Here is a 22,373-nt window from a genome sequence, read left to right on the forward strand (position 1 = left end):
AAGTGGCGGAAGGAAGGAAGGAAGTGGCGGAAGGAAGGAAGGAAGTGGCGGAAGGAAGGAAGGAAGGAAGGAAGGAAGGAAGGAAGGAAGTGGCGGAAGGAAGGAAGGAAGGAAGGAAGGAAGGAAGGAAGGAAGGAAGGAAGGAAGGAAGGAAGGAAGGAAGGAAGGAAGGAAGGAAGGAAGGAAGGAAGGAAGGAAGGAAGGAAGGAAGGAAGGAAGGAAGTGGCGGAAGGAAGGAAGGAAGTGGCGGAAGGAAGGAAGGAAGGAAGGAAGGAAGGAAGGAAGGAAGGAAGGAAGGAAGGAAGGAAGGAAGTGGCGGAAGGAAGGAAGGAAGTGGCGGAAGGAAGGAAGGAAGGAAGGAAGGAAGGAAGGAAGGAAGGAAGGAAGGAAGGAAGGAAGGAAGGAAGGAAGGAAGGAAGGAAGGAAGGAAGGAAGGAAGGAAGGAAGGAAGGAAGGAAGGAAGGAAGGAAGGAAGGAAGGAAGGAAGGAAGGAAGGAAGGAAGGAAGGAAGGAAGGAAGGAAGGAAGGAAGGAAGGAAGGAAGGAAGGAAGGAAGGAAGGAAGGAAGGAAGGAAGGAAGGAAGGAAGGAAGGAAGGAAGGAAGGAAGGAAGGAAGGAAGGAAGGAAGGAAGGAAGGAAGGAAGGAAGGAAGGAAGGAAGGAAGGAAGGAAGGAAGGAAGGAAGGAAGTGGCGGAAGGAAGGAAGTGGCGGAAGGAAGGAAGTGGCGGAAGGAAGGAAGGAAGGAAGGAAGGAAGGAAGGAAGGAAGGAAGTGGCGGAAGGAAGGAAGTGGCGGAAGGAAGGAAGTGGCGGAAGGAAGTGGCGGAAGGAAGTGGCGGAAGGAAGTGGCGGAAGGAAGTGGCGGAAGGAAGTGGCGGAAGGAAGTGGCGGAAGGAAGGAAGGAAGGAAGGAAGGAAGGAAGGAAGGAAGGAAGGAAGGAAGGAAGGAAGGAAGGAAGGAAGGAAGGAAGGAAGGAAGGAAGGAAGGAAGGAAGGAAGGAAGGAAGGAAGGAAGGAAGGAAGGAAGGAAGGAAGGAAGGAAGGAAGGAAGGAAGGAAGGAAGGAAGGAAGTGGCGGAAGGAAGTGGCGGAAGGAAGTGGCGGAAGGAAGTGGCGGAAGGAAGTGGCGGAAGGAAGGAAGGAAGGAAGGAAGGAAGGAAGGAAGGAAGGAAGGAAGGAAGGAAGGAAGGAAGGAAGGAAGGAAGGAAGGAAGGAAGGAAGGAAGGAAGGAAGGAAGGAAGGAAGGAAGGAAGGAAGGAAGGAAGGAAGGAAGGAAGGAAGGAAGGAAGGAAGGAAGGAAGGAAGGAAGGAAGGAAGGAAGGAAGGAAGGAAGGAAGGAAGGAAGGAAGGAAGTGGCGGAAGGAAGTGGCGGAAGGAAGGAAGGAAGTGGCGGAAGGAAGGAAGGAAGTGGCGGAAGGAAGGAAGTGGCGGAAGGAAGTGGCGGAAGGAAGTGGCGGAAGGAAGTGGCGGAAGGAAGGAAGTGGCGGAAGGAAGGAAGTGGCGGAAGGAAGGAAGGAAGTGGCGGAAGGAAGGAAGGAAGTGGCGGAAGGAAGGAAGGAAGTGGCGGAAGGAAGGAAGGAAGGAAGTGGCGGAAGGAAGTGGCGGAAGGAAGGAAGGAAGGAAGGAAGGAAGGAAGGAAGGAAGGAAGGAAGGAAGGAAGGAAGGAAGGAAGGAAGGAAGGAAGGAAGGAAGGAAGGAAGGAAGGAAGGAAGGAAGGAAGGAAGGAAGGAAGGAAGGAAGGAAGGAAGGAAGGAAGGAAGGAAGGAAGGAAGGAAGGAAGGAAGGAAGGAAGGAAGGAAGGAAGGAAGGAAGGAAGGAAGGAAGGAAGGAAGGAAGGAAGGAAGGAAGGAAGGAAGGAAGGAAGTGGCGGAAGGAAGTGGCGGAAGGAAGGAAGGAAGTGGCGGAAGGAAGGAAGGAAGTGGCGGAAGGAAGGAAGTGGCGGAAGGAAGTGGCGGAAGGAAGTGGCGGAAGGAAGTGGCGGAAGGAAGGAAGTGGCGGAAGGAAGGAAGTGGCGGAAGGAAGGAAGGAAGTGGCGGAAGGAAGGAAGGAAGTGGCGGAAGGAAGGAAGGAAGTGGCGGAAGGAAGGAAGGAAGGAAGGAAGGAAGGAAGGAAGTGGCGGAAGGAAGGAAGGAAGTGGCGGAAGGAAGGAAGGAAGTGGCGGAAGGAAGGAAGGAAGGAAGGAAGGAAGGAAGGAAGGAAGGAAGGAAGGAAGGAAGGAAGGAAGGAAGGAAGGAAGGAAGGAAGGAAGGAAGGAAGGAAGGAAGGAAGGAAGGAAGGAAGGAAGGAAGGAAGGAAGGAAGGAAGGAAGGAAGGAAGGAAGGAAGGAAGGAAGGAAGGAAGGAAGGAAGGAAGGAAGGAAGGAAGGAAGGAAGGAAGGAAGGAAGGAAGGAAGGAAGGAAGGAAGGAAGGAAGGAAGGAAGTGGCGGAAGGAAGTGGCGGAAGGAAGTGGCGGAAGGAAGTGGCGGAAGTGGCGGAAGTGGCGGAAGTGGCGGAAGGAAGGAAGGAAGGAAGGAAGGAAGGAAGGAAGGAAGGAAGGAAGGAAGGAAGGAAGGAAGGAAGGAAGGAAGGAAGGAAGGAAGGAAGGAAGGAAGGAAGGAAGGAAGGAAGGAAGGAAGGAAGGAAGGAAGGAAGGAAGGAAGGAAGGAAGGAAGGAAGGAAGGAAGGAAGGAAGGAAGGAAGGAAGGAAGGAAGGAAGTGGCGGAAGGAAGGAAGGAAGGAAGTGGCGGAAGGAAGTGGCGGAAGGGGCGGAAGTGGCGGAAGTGGCGGAAGTGGCGGAAGTGGCGGAAGTGGCGGAAGTGGCGGAAGGAAGTGGCGGAAGGAAGTGGCGGAAGGAAGTGGCGGAAGTGGCGGAAGTGGCGGAAGTGGCGGAAGTGGCGGAAGGAAGGAAGTGGCGGAAGGAAGTGGCGGAAGGAAGTGGCGGAAGGAAGTGGCGGAAGGAAGTGGCGGAAGGAAGTGGCGGAAGGAAGGAAGTGGCGGAAGGAAGTGGCGGAAGGAAGTGGCGGAAGGAAGTGGCGGAAGGAAGTGGCGGAAGGAAGGAAGGAAGGAAGGAAGGAAGGAAGGAAGGAAGGAAGGAAGGAAGGAAGGAAGGAAGGAAGGAAGGAAGGAAGGAAGGAAGTGGCGGAAGGAAGGAAGGAAGGAAGGAAGTGGCGGAAGGAAGGAAGGAAGGAAGTGGCGGAAGGAAGGAAGTGGCGGAAGGAAGGAAGTGGCGGAAGGAAGGAAGTGGCGGAAGGAAGGAAGGAAGGAAGGAAGGAAGGAAGTGGCGGAAGGAAGGAAGTGGCGGAAGGAAGGAAGGAAGGAAGGAAGGAAGGAAGGAAGGAAGGAAGGAAGGAAGGAAGGAAGGAAGGAAGGAAGGAAGGAAGGAAGGAAGGAAGGAAGGAAGGAAGGAAGGAAGGAAGGAAGGAAGGAAGGAAGGAAGGAAGGAAGGAAGGAAGGAAGGAAGGAAGGAAGGAAGGAAGGAAGGAAGGAAGGAAGGAAGGAAGGAAGGAAGGAAGGAAGGAAGGAAGGAAGGAAGGAAGGAAGGAAGGAAGGAAGGAAGGAAGGAAGGAAGGAAGGAAGGAAGGAAGGAAGGAACTTTTGGCCATTCAAATATTGGCCCAATATTTGAATTGCACATAAGAAATTATTTGATTTCTCTCCCCACGTACCTCATTAGCTAAGAAAATAGCACTGAAAAAGGAAGTAGAGGTGGCTATTGCCTCCTCTGCTTGACTGCTTCCACAACCTTACTACTTGTAAATGATCACCTAACACAGCAGTTTAATGACCTGCAGGCAACCTTCATCTCATTTCCAAAGTCTTTTCTGCCAGAACAAAACCAGCTTACTCCAATGACAAAAGACTGTAGAAAAGAAAGAACATTCCTTCACAGGAATAGAGCATAGGGATATAGCTGTGAACAGGACAGTTTAGGCACTAGTATGTCTGTGTGGACACAGTGCATCTAACCTATGGGGCTCCCCAGACATTGGGAAGGTTTGTTCAGATCTTTTTTTTTTTTTTTGCTCTAGCACAGCGGTGCTGCCATTAGCCCATTCAGCCAGGTGACACAGAGCCCAGTATTTTATCATGTGAATATATCAAAGGAATCAGTGTAAATTGGTCAGATGCTGAAATTCAAACCTGACAAAATATGTACACCCTCCCTGTTTCTCTCTGCTATTCTGTCCGCTTTCATTACGTATTCTCTCTTCATCCCATGAATGATGAAGATGGCATTGAACAAAGAAGGATGAGAGGCCCAAGGTCTGTGTTTATCAGACACAGTCTGAAAGACTTGTTGCTCTCATAGGAAGCAACCCTGACATCTATTTGTGCCATTGGGCAGATCAACCTGCCAGCTTCACATTTGTGCCACTAATATTTTCTCAACTTTACTTCTCAGAAAAATGGCGAAGAGACGCAACAAAAATCTCTTTGAAACATTTTCAACATTTTCATAACTTTTTTGTTTGGCTGGTTTTGGAGTACTTTTTGTTTGTTGATTTCTTTTTTTTTTTTTTTTTTTTTTTGTAGTCAGACAGAATAGTGCTGAAGAACACCAAGCTACAGAGTTGCTAACAAATGTATTCATTTGAAACACATATTTATAGCTGGACAAAGTAAATGTTTCACACAAATCAATCAGAAATTTTTTTCATCTGTCTCACTAAAATATGCTTATGTACCAAATCCTGACAGGCTGAGATGTTCTCTTTGGTACAGCTTTTGGAATTTGAAGCCTCCACATGATGGCCTCTGAGAATTTATTCCAGCAATTCCTGTCCAGCCATCTCTGCAGGATGTGAGGTTCAGAAGTGTTTTTAAGTGGCAATTCTCCTGGAAAGCAAAGATGTATCTGTGCTGGGAGAGCTTAAATCCTCCCAAAATAAAAAATACAATGAAATGACCTTTTCTTCTGTTTGTTCTGTTGCAGCAATATGATCATGTAGTGATTTTCAGACCTTGTAGCTGACTGTTTCTGAAGGACATTGGCATTCACTGCCTTTTTTGTTTCTGCATGAATGCATAAAAACCAAAAGTGTCATGTTGTTTGAACAGATTTCTGGACAGCCTTAATTTAGAACTGGAGTGTATGACATAGTTGGCTATTTCAAACTATCAGTCTACTCCAAAAGCTTTGCTTTGTTTAGTTAAGAGGCAAAAAAAAAAAAAAAAAAGAGTTGGTGACAATAATTCTTGGAGGCTGGAATTATCATATCAAACAGTGTTCTAAACTTGGGACATCCCAGTGTCTCTTCATCTGGTTCATGTTTTTGAAACAAACAGTGCATGACGTAGACTCAGTTTTCATAAACATCATAAACTCCAGCTGAAGGGAAAAATAAAAAAGAAAAACCTACATTGTGGTGACATGGCTATAAATAAAGGCATTGAATTATAACAGTAAAATATGTTATGCAAATTGCAGCTAATTTTAAAATAGCCCAATCTGACTACCTACAGAGTGTAGAATTATATCATGTTGTTCAAACTCTTAGTTAATTTTTTACGCCTTCCAGCCATTCCTATTATTCCAAATTTTAAGTTCTAACAGCCATTGCAAAGGATTTATAGTGCCATGTAAAAAAAGAAGTGGAGAGATCTGCAAAGCACTCTGAGTCACTTGTTTGCTTCAGGTGGGTAACTGGTGATTGCTACTTATTCTGCACACTGGGCTTCTGCTGTCTGCTCCCTCCTCTGATGTTAGACAGTGAGATTTACAAAGATGCCATTTGGCAGGATATTTTAGAGAGATTTGTTATGAGTGTTTGTTGAGTGCGAGGCATCACAAGTGCTTTTAGCCTCCCAGCTGTGTTTCTTAGCATATGAGGCTGGCAAAAGCTTCATGTGATGTGACAGCACCGAATTAAGTTTGGAACAATACTTAAAGAAAAGGCTTGAAGAAAAACACAAGGCCACTGTCCATCTGATGGAAATCACACTGAGTAAACAAATTCAGTGAGAGGTCAATGTATTCTGGTTAAGAAAAAAAAAAAAAGCCCAGATCTTTGGATTGGCAAGAGACAGTGTCTAGGAGCCATTTAAAGAGACCACACTATTTGTCACAGCCCTTTTCTGGCTGTGGCTGTCCTCCACTCACATAACATACATACATCTTAGAAGGAGAGTTTTCTGATTTGGGGGATATCAACCTATTGGACAAAATGCTCCATCCTTCCCTCACCATCACAAAAAGGACCAAAGAAAAGTTAATTACAATGTATGAAGAATTTCAAAGAAACAGGCTGGGTGGGGAGAGGGGAAGGAAAAATAGCATGTTAAATCTTTTTGGGAACCAGCCAGGGAGCAATTCCAACCTCTGATAATAAAGCTAAAATATGTTTGTCTTAGGGGGTTTTCCTGTCTCCCTGTTTCTGTGTGGAATGCCAGGCTGACTTCATGTCGGAAAACCTCAGATTGTGATGAACTGGAAACTTGGCAGTCCATGGAATGGCTATTGCCTCTGTCCTCACCTGCACATCCCCAGTGGCCCCTCATCCTGTTGCAGTCAACCTTTCTGCAAAAAATTGACTCTGTTTCCTATGATCACTAGCCAGGCTTGGCACAGTATGTTTACAGTGTTCCTTAGAGCCTGGAGCACTCTAACTGATAAATATGTACTTTGCCACAGCCGTGGTCACATTCCTGTATTGAAAACAGTCTATCATATGAGTTTGCTTGTGCAAAGGCTTTTCAAACACAAGTTTGTATCCACACCTCATGCCCTGCCCAAACAAGTTTGTCACAGAATCTCTTCTGGCCACCTCTTCTGCAGCATGATGTTACTGACAGGAATTCTCCCTAGCTTGTTTACTAAGAAATGCCTGGTGGCTAGAGCTGGGCAAAAGGGGAGAATACGCTGGCTCACAAGGAATAAACAAGGTATTTCCTTTATTCTGCTGTGGTTTCCTATCTATTCTTGATCCCAATCCATTCAACAATTGTGTTTCAAAATATTCAAACTCTGCCCCTAATTTTCTAGTTTACCTCTTACTGGTAGGATTAACAATTCCCTGAAAATAAACAGATAGGCAAATCACACAGCTGGGTACATACAGCACAGTGAGGTGTTAGTGTGTTTGTTAGTAGCTGGACTAGGACTGTTTACAAGACACATTTTGTTTGATACAGTGCGTAAATTTAATTCTTTCCAGCATGCCCTCTACACAGAATTTCTACTGGATACACTATCATCCCTCCTAATTTGGTTGAAGACACATGAGAAGTTAAAAGCCAAGGATCACAGCACAGCACCAGGTGACCAGTTCAGAAAGTTCCCCTCTGTTTATTGCTAGATTTCAAGCATTTGCATTGTTTTTCTCTTGCCCTTTTTAGCAAACAGTGAATACTCTGAGGTTAGATGAGGCATGATAGTTTCCAGACTTGGTATCACTCATTCTGTATATGCAATAAGCAGTGTACTCTGTTGATATAAACAGCTCCCAAATCTGGCATGCTAATGTTTCTTGCCTAATTTTTCCAAATGGAAACTACTTGTCCAATGAGTCATTGTGTGTTTTCTTCCTCCTCCAGATGACTCTTCTTGGGAATCTCCATGCCCTGATGCTCCACCACAAGAATGGTTCTCTTGTTTCATTTCTCTGTAGGATGTCCAATTAGGACATTCTTTTGCTTCCCATCTCCCCCACCCTTACCCCTCCCAATTTTATTGCAAGTCTGCATGTATTTTCTTTTTACATTACCAAAACCATTTTCCAATTCCTTAATCACAGATTTAGTGCTGGGATATATATTATGGGGACTTGCCCTGCGTTATATATGTCCCTGCTCCTGCAAATACAACAGGTGCTTCACATAGCAGAGATGTGTGTTTTCACTCTAGTCTTGCCCACAGAAGTTACTTCAGACCTCATATTTTATTCAGGAGAAAAGGGGAAATACAGAGACTTGGTTAAGTACTCAGCCTTCTGAAGCAGAAGCAGGTAGCAAACTGCACTACATCTCAAAACAGAAGATTTATTAGGTTATTATTCTTTACTATATTAAACCCCATTTTAAGATAGTTATCTGTTACCTAAGAGACCCGAAACTAGGGTAGTGCCTGAGATTTTAATTTACTCCTTTGCAATTTTCTTGTTTTAATTATGTTTGAAATAGAGTAAATAGCTTCCATGGTGGTTTCTGGTACAAGTTTTTGCTGAAAGGATGCAAAAAGAGCAAAAAGTTGACAAGAGCAGTGACAAGACATCCAGATAATACTGTTAGTGATAACTTGCTCCATGGTACTGGTTGCGTGTCATGTATAAGCACACAGAAAAGAAGGATCTGCTTGTTCATAGAAAGCTTATTGCCCCTTGATGGAAGTCTTAAAAATACTTTAAAAACTGTTAAAAATCTGAAGGATTTTTTTCTTTTCAGTATGCTGGATGTAACACCAAATAAACCTGTACATGCTGAAGGTGGCAATATGGTTATTAATTTTAATCTGCATTTAAGATTAAAATCTTATTTTATTTCCCTGATTGTTCATCCATTAAATCAATGGATGTAAGTAAGTAAGTAAACTTTTTTGAAAACATTCATCTGTGACTTCAAATCACTCTTTTGTTTTAAATTTTATTTCCTTCTTTTAAGAAAAGCAGATTAATTTAATTCATTTTTTTTCTGTCAAATATCATCTGCCGGACTCATATAGGCTGCAGTACCTAGCCCTAGGAAGATTTCCAGGCCAGCTCTTACCTGAAGGCTCTTTTAGCTCCTACTCTGAGGGCAAGGTTGCCGTCAGTTGCCCAGTTTGAGCCATATTCACAAGATATGTAGTAAAATGTGGCAGACAACCTTAACTATCAGCCCTAAATGTCATCCTTGAAGGACAAGCTTGGCTAAAGATCAACGTTCAGGCAAATGGTTTTTGGTATCTTCAAGTGGCAAAAATACAGAGTGCAGAGTATTTACCCTGGATCCCCACCAACACCTGCATTGAGCTGGGATGGCAGCAAGGCAAACTGTCAGCAGCACAGCACAGGGAGGAGCTGAGAGAGAAAGGGTGAGCATATCCTCTGAGTGGGAGCTTGCTGGTTTGACCTTGCTTATCTACATGTGCATCACCTGGCACCTGCTCCCACACCAGGGAGCAGCACACCAGGGTATAGTAAACATGCAATAAACTCTTGCTCTAAAAAGCATCAGTGGGAAGAAAGCTCTGTGTCCCCTCTAAGCACAATGCTATCATGAACTTAGAGCATATCACTTTAACACTGAAGAGATAAGGTTTTCAGCAGCTGTGGATATAAGCCAGTAAAATGAGGTCTGTGGTCTTCAGGATCTTGCAGCTTCCCTGTTTCTCACCAAAGACAGACCTTAAAGTGTTGCCCTTCAGCATCGCTGAGCTAGCACAGGGAGTTGAGAGGATTATCCATTCCTACCTCAGCTCATGAAAACTGTGCTGCTTTGATTTGCAGCCCCCAAACTTCTGAATCATGCAAACACTTGTCAGCAAGTTGCTGCTGAAAAGACAAAGCAAAGTAGCAGCTTCAGATTCAAATGCAAATGTTGCTGGAGAGCATCTGAAATAAAAATCGTGTTCAAAAGTTGAAGGTCCCTTTTAGTCAAAAAAACTTGAAAAAGGTGAAAGAGGTGGCTATAGAACCAGTAGTAGATAAAATACCTGCTGTCTGCAAAGCTATGCTGAGGATCTGCATGTCTCGTCAGACTAATTTTGGTACTAGAGGAAGAGGAAGGGGAGGAAGATTGTTCAGTCTACTGCTCTCAGGGGAATCCTGCAACAGAGAGGTTGCTATATTAACCACTTCACTGTTTTGTGCCAATCTTGTTATCTGTTCTTGTTAAAACCTTTATTATTCATGGATGCAAAAATCTGATCATTAAAGCAGCATAAATATTCATACCATGTGCATTTCATTTAGCTACTTGGCAAAACTTCCCTGGAGTACAAGAGTTTTGAGGAAATCTGGCTAATGAGACCAGAGCATAGGAAGTATGCATGAGTTTTCCTTTTCTTTTCACCTGCAAATAAATGCAGAATAACTAATGAAATAAACAACCACAAAAAGGGCAAGAATTCACCAGGCAGGATGATATGCACACTTGCTTTGGCTTCTGTGCCAAGGGGAATGCAATGCTTTTTGTAATGCAATTATGTGCAAGAACCAGGATATTGTGAAACTAAAGTAGAAAGCATGATAAGCATCACTGCATGGGTTTATCGGCTTTGCCTCACATTTAAAGTCTAACCATTAGCATTGTGCATAGTCCACAATCCTGTTCAATCTTTTCTTAAGATAGAACTGACATTCACTCTGCAGCTGTGCTAAATCAAAATGTAGCTGTATTCCTCCCTGTGAAAGTCACTATATCTACACTCTTCACGTGCTCCAGCTTCAAGATCTTTTTGATGGCAGAGATAAAACAAAAATTTCCTCCCAAAACAAATTTTAAAAATTACCATTAAAACATCTGCTACGCAGAGCGCTCAGCAGCTGGGGAAGACCTCTCAAAGGGGCCTGGTTCATCAAAATCCTGAGCTGCCAGCTCCACATGCAGCAGCTCCAGGAGAAGTCCTGCAGAGTGCAAGACTACTCCCAAGTTATTCCTGTTTTAGAATAGCAAGGTGAGGTGTGTATTTTTAAATGCTAGTGAATTTTCAAGACTGAGCAGCGTAGGCCTGAGTCAATGTGAAATCTTTCCTTGATATCTGCAAGCACAGACCAGAGAACACAATCAGGCACTTTTCAGGTCTTCTATTTCATGTTTTTATGAATTTCCACAAACAAGTAAGTCTACTTACAGGCAATTTACACCAGTAACTACTTCTGGGCTTAGAGTCTGCTATACACTTCCCACTGCTGCTTAGCCATCTGTGACTGAATGAGCTCTCTCCTCTCCACCCCTTCTCCACCCTCATTGTAGTGAACAGAAGCACTGGGACACACGCAGTGCTATGTAATGCAGAGCATGCCAAGTTTCCACTGAAGCATTCACACCCAGCTAAGGGCTTGATTCTTCTGACCCTCCTCAGACAAGGATAGTTGCTGCAGGATCACAGCTTGTCATCTAGCAATGTGTAACACTCCACTTATTCCCAATACCCAAGTGTAAATGGGTTGAGACTTCAGTATCTCATCAGGGCTGCCAGTTAGGCCTCAAGATGCTTTCCTTCTGTTGTGCTGTTTCTAGACTTCTTACTGTTTTGTTCAGCTATAGGTAAAGTGGCAGTGAGGAGAGAAAAAAACAAAGCCTCATAAACTTCTTGGACTAGTGGTCAGTGATTAGTCAAGCAATTAGTTGAGACACCCTAACTTACAGTACATGAGAACAGAGTTCACAACTGGTTCTCAGCAGAACAAGGATCAGAGGGAGACATACCTTCTGTACCTATTGATTTACTTGACCTTTCCCTTCACAAATACCATCCAGACAAAAACTTCAGTATTCTCAGCAGCAGATAAATGTGGATAGATAAATGTGTTTAGATGCTAAAATTAGTACTGGAAAGTATATATTGGTAAGTGGGCAAGTCCCACAAAATAGCACTTAGGGCGAGCAGGCTTCGAACATAAGTTCTTATTTCCAAGAACTGTGAGACTTGAGATTGTATCTACAGCAGGAGGTACCCTCCATCCTTCAGAGTCACATTACAAGGTAGAGAGGAGTCTAGAAATCACTCTATACTCTTGATCTTGAATGCATTGTATGCATTCACAAAGTGCTAGGAAAACAGAAAATTCTTCTTCTTTCCCTCCAAACACCCATCTAGCTTACCACCCTGCAATTTCTCATATTTATACTCCTCCTTGTGTAATTAAATGACATGAGAATTTGCTTGAAGAACCATCATAGAAAAAATGGGTGTTTCAAGATGTGCTGGTGACTGCAAGAGTTATCTTGTGGTTTGAATTCTTCTAAATGAAATACGACTGACAGTATTAGTCAGCTAACATATTTATCTGGGGGGAGGGAACCAACAGAAAACCTATTTAGAACAAAAATTTTTGTAATATCTCTTTTTGAATCTTTCTTAGAGTTTATTTTTTCATCCAACAAAGGCATTGCTTTAAAATCTTCTATGTGGTCTAGGGAAAATTCCAACAAAAATTCAAATTGGTGATATTTCAGGTTGTTTGATTAGCAGGAGCAAATCAAATGTGCTGAAAGCAAACACAAATAGCCACATATAAGAGCTGCCTGCACTACAGCATTTACAGTGAAGATTCAGTCGTGTTTTGGGCTCTTATGTATACACCTGCAATAGAAAGTTGAATCAGGCTTTAAACTAAACTTCCCAGTAAAGGCAAATGCTAACAAAAATAAGAGTTATAAGGAAGGAGGTACTTTTGATTCCTGCGCTATTAAAGCCTGTAAAAAATTTAACCATCCCAGCTGATTACCACATCTCTAACCAGTATAAATCAAAGTCTTGTTCTAAGTGAACAAAACCACTTTGGCACACAACCATATTATAGCACTATGATGCATGCCTGAATATTCCTAAGAATGCCCTCAGAGGTACTCTGTGAGCAGAAATATTCTGCAGAAGGAAAGATGAGGGAGTTCAAAGGCCCATTGTGCACACTAATGCAGAAAAATGATATCAAATACCATTCTCAGCAAAAGCAGTGTCTTCTGAGCAAAGGCTATTAAGTGTGTCAGACGGCAGGATATTTTCTGGACATGGTTATTATGTTAAAACATATTGAACATGTGTCACTTATAACCCTCTCCTCGTAGTAACATCACAGCTCCAGAGAAAAAAAAATGGTGCATCAATTCTTTGTATCAAATAGTCATACACACAGCTTTCCTTCTCACCAAGCTGTCACTTCTCATTTTAAAAGGTTAGAGTAAGTTATAATTAGTATTTGTTGCCCTGTCAACTAATTAAATATAATAAAAAGCTTTCTGTGAGTTTAATGCTAACACAGTGTAAGTACAGCAGTTTTGAATGCACAGTGCACGTACTACAGGTTTTGGTATGTGCTCCCCACCTTTTATGACCTAAATTCTCAGGTTCAATCTATCATAGGAGTAGTGAGCAGACACTGCCAAAGACAACTATTTCAGACCTAAAGACAAGTTAACATCAATGCAGTCCTATACTTTTTGAGAGGCACTACTATATTAGCCTTTGGGAGCAGGGTGGAAGGAAGAAGGAAGCGAAAGCCATCCAGTTCTTTGCTTCCACTTTTCTACCCCTTCCCTTCAGGAGGAAACCTTGGTTCTATAAGCTCCCCTAATGAATTCTCCCATTTATTAGGCTTGGCTGCTCTGAGCCTTTTTGGTAAAGAAAGATATGGCTACTATTTCAAAACCACTTCTCAGACTTTGCCAGTCTGAGAGATATCCTGGGAAGAGGGGGACTGCACCTCGCCTATTTGCACAACTCTGGGGCTGGCTCTACTCTTCAAGAAGTAAGAGTTGCACCTTACAACCACTTGTTACCCAGGGGAGGAAGATTACTTGCAAGGCCCAGAGCAGGGCAAAATGATGATGTAATGCACCAGCACTTGGCTGATACAACTCCTTACCCTCTTAAGTATTTGGAAGAACTTTAAACACATTGAAAATGGTGAAGAGCAGAGATCTGCCAGGGCATTGGCAGTGACATCTCTAGGTAGTCAGTTGTTGTGCCTGTAATGTGGATTTTTCACCTATTCCCCTTCATACTCCTCTCAATTCCTATCCTGTCCCTAGAAACATTCAAGGTCAGTTTGGATGGGGCTCTGCAGAACCTGATCTAGTGGAAGATATCCCTGCTTATTGCAAGGGCATTGGACTAGAAGACCTTTGATGGTCCCTTCCAACTCCAACCATTCTATGATTCTGGGTAAGGTAGGTAAAAAGAGCCCACAAAACGAAAATGCAGTTAATTAAACAAAAAGGTACTCTAAAAGAACCAATTAAAATGATGAAAATCTTTAATTTTATTTAAGTATAATTGTACGGACACGTGTATATACAAATACAGATCTTATGGGGCAGGGCGTTTGGGTGTTTTGTTTTTTTTTAACATTTTCTTTTAAGTTTATATAATGTAAGCATTTCAAAAACAGCACTCAATGAATAAGTGCAAAGAAACTGCAAAGCAGGGCAGTACAAGCACAGGACCACACTGAGCTGGACTTTCATACCCAGATGCATACACAATGAGTGTCTTCAATGGGGTGTCAAGAGTAAGCATGGTAAGCGGATTTCGCAGACTCATGGGTAACCTCCAACATGCCAGCATCTATTAAACTGTACAGACAATGGCAGCAAGCCTATTGTAGGGAGATTTGTCTCACATCTGAGAAGCTTGAGGGTGAATGCATGGGAAAAACTCAGTGATGCCAGACCAGAAACAGATCTGCCCATTCACAGCTCCAAATTAAAAAAGGAGGAGGGTGGGAGAGGAGGCAGGGCAGGAAGAGGGAAGAGAAGTGTGGAGGGTTGTACATTAAAACTGGTGATTACAAAATCCAAGTGTAATGAAAAGAGGGGAAGAGTCAATACCAAACCTCTGAAAGTGGCTGAACCATTGCACTCATAAGGCAATGAATTAAGTTCAGTTTTGAGGGCTAGGGGCGGGAATCAACAGGTACAAATACAACCATTTTCCTTCCATAATTATAGAGGAAAGGAAACAATCTACTCAACTACTCTCAGTATTTCCCAAATTTGTTTCTAGTTCTTTTGGAATCAAGTACATACATATATCGCACATGACACTGGCAAGATCCCTTCTGGAAAAAACTATTAATGGGAACAAATCCAGAAGGAAAAGAGGAGGAAAAAAAATTAAAAGAAAGAAACAAACAAAATAACAGAAAAGCTGTTATATCCCCAAAGCCTTTTTAGAAACAAATATGATACAAAAGAACAAAACTAACACAGAAACCACAGGGCTCCAACATAAGACCTTTAAACACCGAGGATAAAACATTGATCATCAAAAGTCATGTTGTTCCAGGTCTTGACATTGTGAAGTCTTGCAACAGATGAACGATTTTCGAAGATGAGTCCTGTATGCTGCAGTGTCATGGCCACTTGTCTCTCAGTTCTCAGCCATGATCACACTTGATGCTTCAAAGCTCTGTCTTGTAATCAACATGTGATTTTAATATCCTGAAAGTCTATTGTTCTCACTTACAAAAGACATAAGAATCAAATTAATACTTTATTATCAAACACTATATACAACAGAGGTTGCTAATAATACAGAATTTAAAGAACATAGCTTTAAGTTTTACTTGTCTTTCCTTTGCCATCCAGGTAAGTACAGTACAAAACAATATTCTAAACTAACACGAAATGTTACCTTATCTATTGAAGGATACACAGTATCCACTAAACTGACTGATCCCTATTTTCCTGCTTCACATTGCAATGTCCTTGGCAGCCAGGAGTGCAGGTCATGGGTGTAAGTAACCCACTAAGGCTGGGGAGAATCAGTACCTCAGACTTGAGCAGGGGCAGATGAAGGGTAAGGGAGCAACAGACTCCTTAATTTTCATCAACATCTGCATTTAAAGCATCCAGAGGTTTGCAACACAACACAAAACCCACCAACATTTATGTACTTAGCATGACTGGGATTGCCTAATGCCATCAAGTATGAAACTGGCAGTGGCTGGAATGCTGGGCAGCCTGGGGATCATCACTAGTGTTGTCCCTCACGTATGCAGCAAGGCTCTGGGACCACGTGAAGGGGTGAGTTTCACCAGAAGTAACACTAGTGACAGTCCTCTGCTGTGGGTAAATGGATGTCTTCAACATCATTCAGAGACAAAGGATGACAAATGTCACCATTTCTACATCAAGTTTGCACTACTTGTGTGACTGCCTGCAGTTACTGTAAATCACTGTAATATAGTTATACATCATGCAATATTATCTGTACTCTGGTTAATAATCCATTTGATAAGGTGCATTCTGACTAAGCTCACCTCATCCAAAGCTTTTTAATTCCTACCTACAGAAAGTATTACTGTATGTGTATCAAGTATATACACCTTAAAGAGAGCAAAGTACCGTACAGCCTGTAATGAGATGATGACTTCCCTCACTGTTTGGACTGTATCTTTATTCTGTGCACTTCACACTAGAGCGAACTTCCTGCATTCCTCCTATAAGTATAGGTCCTGTATTCATGAACATGTATGATATCAGGCAAGCCCAGGTCATAGCTCAGCATGCATAAAACCTCCCTTTACATACCAAATTTATTTTCCCCTCTCCTGCCTCAACTTCTGGAAGGCTTTTCTTCATTTAAAAATATAAAGTCTATGAAGTGGTGTCCACTAATGGCATCAGTCAATTTTATTACTGCAGAAATTTTCTTCATAATTAATATAGAAAAATCTTGTTTTGCTTGAATATGGCCCATGTTTTGTTTCACCTTTAACTTAATTACCACAGTTTTGTCAGAAAAGCTCTGTTTCAGTCTGGGTCTGAAATTTCACTGATTATGTTTAGCAGTACGAATTTCATGGCAGCCTAGCCAAAAAATACCCCAAGGCTTGCACTTCCTGGCAAATTACTTCTTAAAGTTTTGTTAGCCAAGGCTCAGATTCTTTAAACAGGGTCATTCCTAATTCCATCAAACAAGACAGTCCCATTTCCTAATTGCATCAAGGGTTACTGCTTCTCTCATGTTTAAATAGGACAAGCATATATACTCACTCTCAGCATAAAGTATATCTAAATAATGTATTTTCTATTCTAGTGGATTTTTAAAAAAATATTTTGTTAAGTCTTTGGGAGCCCATCTAGTTTACTCTGGCTGATAAATACGTTTCCTCTACTCTTCAAACTGTGCTGGAAGGGGAAAAGATAAAAAATCAACACTGAATTAATATTCCACACTTTTCCCCCACCAAACAATGCTATTAGACAGCCCTGGCTTCTTCTACATGTGATTTATTCCCAAGATTGAGGAACTTAGAGGAGAGACAAATCAAGAGAACACTGGAGATCCTGTGTCCCAAACATGTTTCCTCTGACCACCGATGTCCTCTTTTAGCATGTATTAACACCAGGAGCAGCATCCAAGGCTATCAGCTACTAAGTCAGCGCTGGGGAAGGTCACTTTATTCTCAAAAGTGCCTCTGCATTTCAAGAAAAAAATTTTAGCACCACGGTGATTTGTTTTAAAATAAAATAAGCCGGTGTGCATTATCCCCTTAAAACGAAATAACAGAGGCACTCACACCCCCAGTGAAGTTTCCTAAATCTGACCTTGCCTGCTGTGTGTTAACATTCCTAAAAACTAACTTCTTCCTCTCACTAAAGACAGCATTTCTACTTGTGAGCAAAAATGTTACTGTCAAAGATGTTTCAAGAGTCCCATAAGAAACATCATTTTCCCCTTTCAGAAGCTGGTTCATTTAGAAACTTCTGGAGGAAATGGTGTTATGTCTATTCTTAATATCTCCCCTCCAGTCCTGACATGGTGACACAATGCCTTGCATGACCATCTTGCAGTGCTGAACGAGAAGGCATAAATATTTTATCACAGAGAAAGACTCTCCCAGGTTTTCATTCACTTTCCTTATCCCTCACTGACTGCATCTGCCACTACACTTTCTCGTCCACATACAGATGACATAGTGAGCTAACAAAGGTGACTTCTTAAAGGAGAATGCAGAAGAAAATAAGAATCACTAGTGTCACTATTATAGTTTGGCATTTTCATTTGGAGTCCTTTTATTTATATGGAGGGGTTAAGAAAGTCACAGGGTAGGTAGGGGTGGGTGCTGAAGCTAGTTATCCCCTTCAAATTTTTGCTGAGTTCAGGCTAAAAGGGAGAAGAAAAGAGAAAAATAACAATTTGACATCTGCAAAAACAATAAAGTCCCTTTCCTGGGATGAGCAGTTAGGTGGATCTTTGATGTTCCAAGACCCTGGTATTTTCTGTGACAGGTTGCCGGAGCATACTGTGCTATAATATCAAAAGCATTGCCAGGAGGAACAATAGAGTTGCCAAAAGCCGGCTGGGTATCCTTGGTGTCTGTGCTGCGTTCTCACCACGGGATGGCTCGGCTGACTCATGTACGGTATCATCTGTTCAAACAGAAAGCATACATTCCAATGAGATTTTGCATCCTTAATAAACTCTCACTGAGCCGACAATTATAAGTAGATTTCAGTGCCTTTATGAAATAGGGCAATGAACCTTGTGCTGTCATTGACTTTCACAAGCGTGTAATACCTCATTATGTAACCAACTTGGGGCCAAGTCCCGCATTTCTTACTGGCAAAACTCCCATTGAAGACCAGAGGAATAGAAAGTAAGTCAGCTTTCAGCAGATTGAGGAATGAAAGATTCCTCTTCAGTAAAACACTGTGGTTCTAGCTTTGGATGTCTTATTAGATAGCAACATCAGTCGGGAGGCAGCTAAATAAAAACATCTGATTTTAAAAAGTGTTGCAGAGTCCCAGAATTAATTTTGCAGTTAGTGCCCTTATTCGGTTACAGATTTTGGCTCCTGAATTTAAAATGACAGTCTGTAAGCCCAAGCACAGACTTCCCCTTCCATGCACAAAATTTCCACTGAAGTGTGTTGCATCTAGGGGTGAGCAGGAGATGTAAGATCATTCCTTCTTCCTTGAAATAAAATTTTAAAGGCTAACATACGACAGTCACCAATTTTATAGAATATATACTCAATCTGGAAAATCTCACAACCTTCCATTGTACACAAAATAGAGATTTACATATATGCTGCTAGAACTAATGAAAAAAGAACCAGCTGAGTTAGGAAAACATGCTTATGCATTAGTGGCAGAAGAAAACAAGGTAGCAAATACTAAATATATGACACATAATAAAGAAAGCCCTGTTTAGTTTTTGTAAACTTAGGGTCAGCCTAAAAGCCAGAGCTTATAAAATAGAAAAGGTAGGCAAAGTCAAAATCAAGTTTGGTGTTATAGCAGTGGTATTTTTCTCTGCAAAGCCCTCTATATCCAAAACTATCTAATTTAGCTATTCAAAAACAATCAATCAATGGCTTGTCATAAAAAATAAGCTCTTGTTTTTCATTACTAAATGAAAAGAAAAAGCCAAACCTTTTTAGGAATTGTGAAGTGGCCTCAAAATGTATCTGTAAGTTTATTTTAGAACACCAAAGTTTCCAGCATAGTATCTCATCTACTAATAAAATGAGCTCCCTATTTTATAAGAGATGTCAATATGTCTATGATGTTCCTTCTCAGCTCTCATCTCAAAAAATTGCACTGCCAGGATCACACTGGGTGAGACCTGAGCAGTTCCAGCTAGAGGCAACTAAGGGAAGCAAGAGTCAGGACTCTGGGATCACTGTGCTGTTTTGTCATGGAGCCTTTCATGTTACTTGGTTTTAGCCACAGGCAAACTCCCTCCCTTACATATCCTTGCACCTAGCACAAAATCAGGAGAGCACTTAGCATAATTTAGGTTAATAGGCTCTTCAGACCCAGCTCAGTTACACAGCAAGGAGCACAGTAAACCAAATTAGCAATTTATCACATGTACTTTCTCCAGCATTAATTGATGCTATAATCACATAAGGCTTATCAACAGGTTTCAGTGCTGCTCAAGGCAAAAGTATGAAAAGCAAACACTGATTAGCTGTAAATATGTTCATGAAAGAGACATCTCTTCTTGGTGGTGCCAAACAATAGCATAAGAGGCAAAGGGCAGAAACTGATACATGGAAAATTACACCTGAAGAGGAGGAACTTCACTGTGTGGGTGATTATGCATTGAACAGTGTGTCTAAAGAGGGTGTGGAGTCTTCCTCAGTGGAGATAGTCAAAAGCCATCTGGATATAACCCTTAGTACCGTGCTCTAGGGGACCTGCTTGTGTACAGAGGTTAGATTAGATGACCTCCAGTGGCCCCTTCCAACCTCACCCATTCTGTGATTCTGTGGCAACAGTGGGAAAGTCTGGCTAGAATGGCCTTAGTTGAAGCTCCACACCATGAACGGAAAGGAGACCCTCCCAGGCATATTGGGCCCAAATGAGGCCCTAGTCTTTTCCTCCAGAATTATTCCAAAGGAATCTAAAAATATCACTGAATGCTGGCTTCTGGAAATGCTACTTTCAGTAATCATCAACACGAAAAGCTGTTTCACATTTCACTTCTGAGTTACAGCCTTGTGCTATGGTGACACTGCAATGACAATAGAGTACTTCACAAAAGCTTGCTTCTCAGCTAAACATATTTAAGAAGTTACAGGGAAAAAATACTCCTGCGTTGCCAGTTCTACCTCCTTTCATATATTTAAAGTTAGCTCTTCCCAATTTAGAAACATTTACTCACTGCTGATGAACTAAAACTACAGAGAAGAATGATGTGTACTACTTTCTACCTCTAGGATTGCAAATAAGTTTGAATTTTCAACACTGAATGTCAACAATTTTGGCCTAATTACATCAGTGAGTCAGCACTAAAACACAATCGGGCAGAACTAGTATATAGCAGTAATAAATCCTCATTCACTGACTGACTATCAGATACTGCCACAACTGGAACACTGACTACTGCTGAAAAACTCAATGAAAAACACTAAGCTAAAAAGATTACTTCTCTTAAATGAAAAATATGGAGACATTCTATGATGCCATTTTTATAAAGCCCTTCTTCACAGAAGAATTAATTTCCATGTAACATTAAGGGATTCCTTTTGAGAAATCATCTGGCTTTCTCTCAATACTGTTGCAAGGTTTCTGCACTCATATATTAGAACACGATTCATCTGGAGTTGTGAAAATCACTTTACAAATATGATTTTCCTTGGAGGTGCAGAGTCATAACTGCACAGTCTTTAAGGCTTGGGGAAAAGGGTTTGCTTCATTTGAAACATTGAAGACAATTGATGAAGAGAAAAAGATTACTGAGCAAAATCCAGAAGGTCACTACTAAACACTGGGAATACCATCAATACAGAAAAAAATATTTTGACAGCCATGAATTTTTCAGATCACACAGCCTTATGTCACATGCTGCAGGTGTAGCTTTCAGATATGCACAGCTGCAATTTTTGTTTAAGGACATTTTTATTATTAATGAGAAAGAGAAAGGAAAGAATAGGAATAGATACAATTACTTCCACCACTTGTGAAAATGCAATCACTGTAGATTCCTACAAATTTCTGAACAAAACCAGTGAAATTACAAGGGTTTAAAAATCACACAAATGGTGATTTTTAAAAGAAAGATGACAGTGAGTAATCTGCTGAACATGACAGTTATCTGCCTTCCGTTTCTTGTGTCTACTGTGGAAGAAGACTGTGGCAGGCTAGGGGAGAGCACAGAAGCAGAAGATGCTCGTCAGAGACATGTGAATTAGTACACGACACAGAACACATGCAACAAGATCCACCAAGGCAGTAGCAACCCTAACAGGCCAACAACAGAGAAATGCGACAGCAGTTGGCACATCTCAGAGTGACTGATTATTTAATGGTGACTGGCCCAATTAATAATACAAATATGTGTTGATAGCAGGAGCGGGAATTTTGTGGTACCAAACCTTCTCATGAAAGCTATTATTTCCCCCTGGTAACACAAACAGTATTTCATCTTAGACTGCAGGATGCTCTTTGTTTGATTTTGCTTTCCTGGTTTTCCTGCTGCTTTCTAATGACTTTGTGACGATGTTAGCTAGTTATAGCCAATCAGTAGGAAGTGAGAAACACCGCTGAAACAAAAATTTATCAAGTTTACTAAAATCAGGCATGTATTACTCAGATGATCTCTTTTGCAAGCAGTATCAGGCGTATTAATTAGACCATGTTCACCAAATCACAAAATGTAAAAAAGTGCATTGAATTTCCAATTCATAGGTAGAAACAGTGAGAGAAAATCCTAGTGTCTTCTGTAGAAGAATGCTGCTAATAAATGTATAAATATAGCCAATGCAAATGCACTATGCATGCATTAAATTTTCTTAGAGAACATCTTTGATTCGCAAACTCCAAATTTTTAGGAAATATCTGAAAAATATTTAAAAGAAAAATAATAAATTCTATTGCTTATCTATAGGTAAATCATTTAAATCAGCTAAATTGTAAAAGCCTTATTATACTTATGTATAACAAATGAATTTTAATTAAAGGATTTGCATATAAAGAAGAGAAAAAATATGTTGCCTTATATGCAAAGAGAATGTTGCTTCAGATTCAAATAACATAAGAGAAAGAATTCTCAGTAATCTGTTCTTTAGGGTATGTAATAAATTATACATATGTAATATTTTCTGATATGATTTGTGTATTTGACTGTTTATTTTGAAGTTTTAATACAACATGTAAGTATGGTATAGGTGCACATAATATGAAAATGTCTACCACTACTGCAAATACTTTTCCAACATACCTACCTAATTTTAACTCCTTTTAAGTCATCTGGGTTGTTCATACCCCTAGAATTATATACACTTCTATCTGTCACAAGCTT

General features: G+C 41.5%; 1 protein-coding gene across 1 annotated transcript in view; it reads right to left on the reverse strand.

The window, feature by feature from the left end:
• Positions 1 to 13,851: 13,851 nt before the first annotated feature.
• The window catches only part of EFNA5 (ephrin A5), a 205,452-nt gene continuing 196,930 nt past the window's right edge, over positions 13,852 to 22,373 (reverse strand). The window contains exon 5 of the mRNA XM_036403517.2: positions 13,852 to 17,992. Within this exon, the coding sequence (XP_036259410.1) occupies positions 17,871 to 17,992 (122 nt within the window). The 3' untranslated portion in view covers positions 13,852 to 17,870. The remainder of the gene's footprint in view (positions 17,993 to 22,373) is intronic.

Source organism: Molothrus ater (genome assembly GCF_012460135.2).
Source record: "Molothrus ater isolate BHLD 08-10-18 breed brown headed cowbird chromosome Z unlocalized genomic scaffold, BPBGC_Mater_1.1 matZ_random_MA35, whole genome shotgun sequence".
Lineage (NCBI taxonomy): Eukaryota > Metazoa > Chordata > Aves > Passeriformes > Icteridae > Molothrus > Molothrus ater.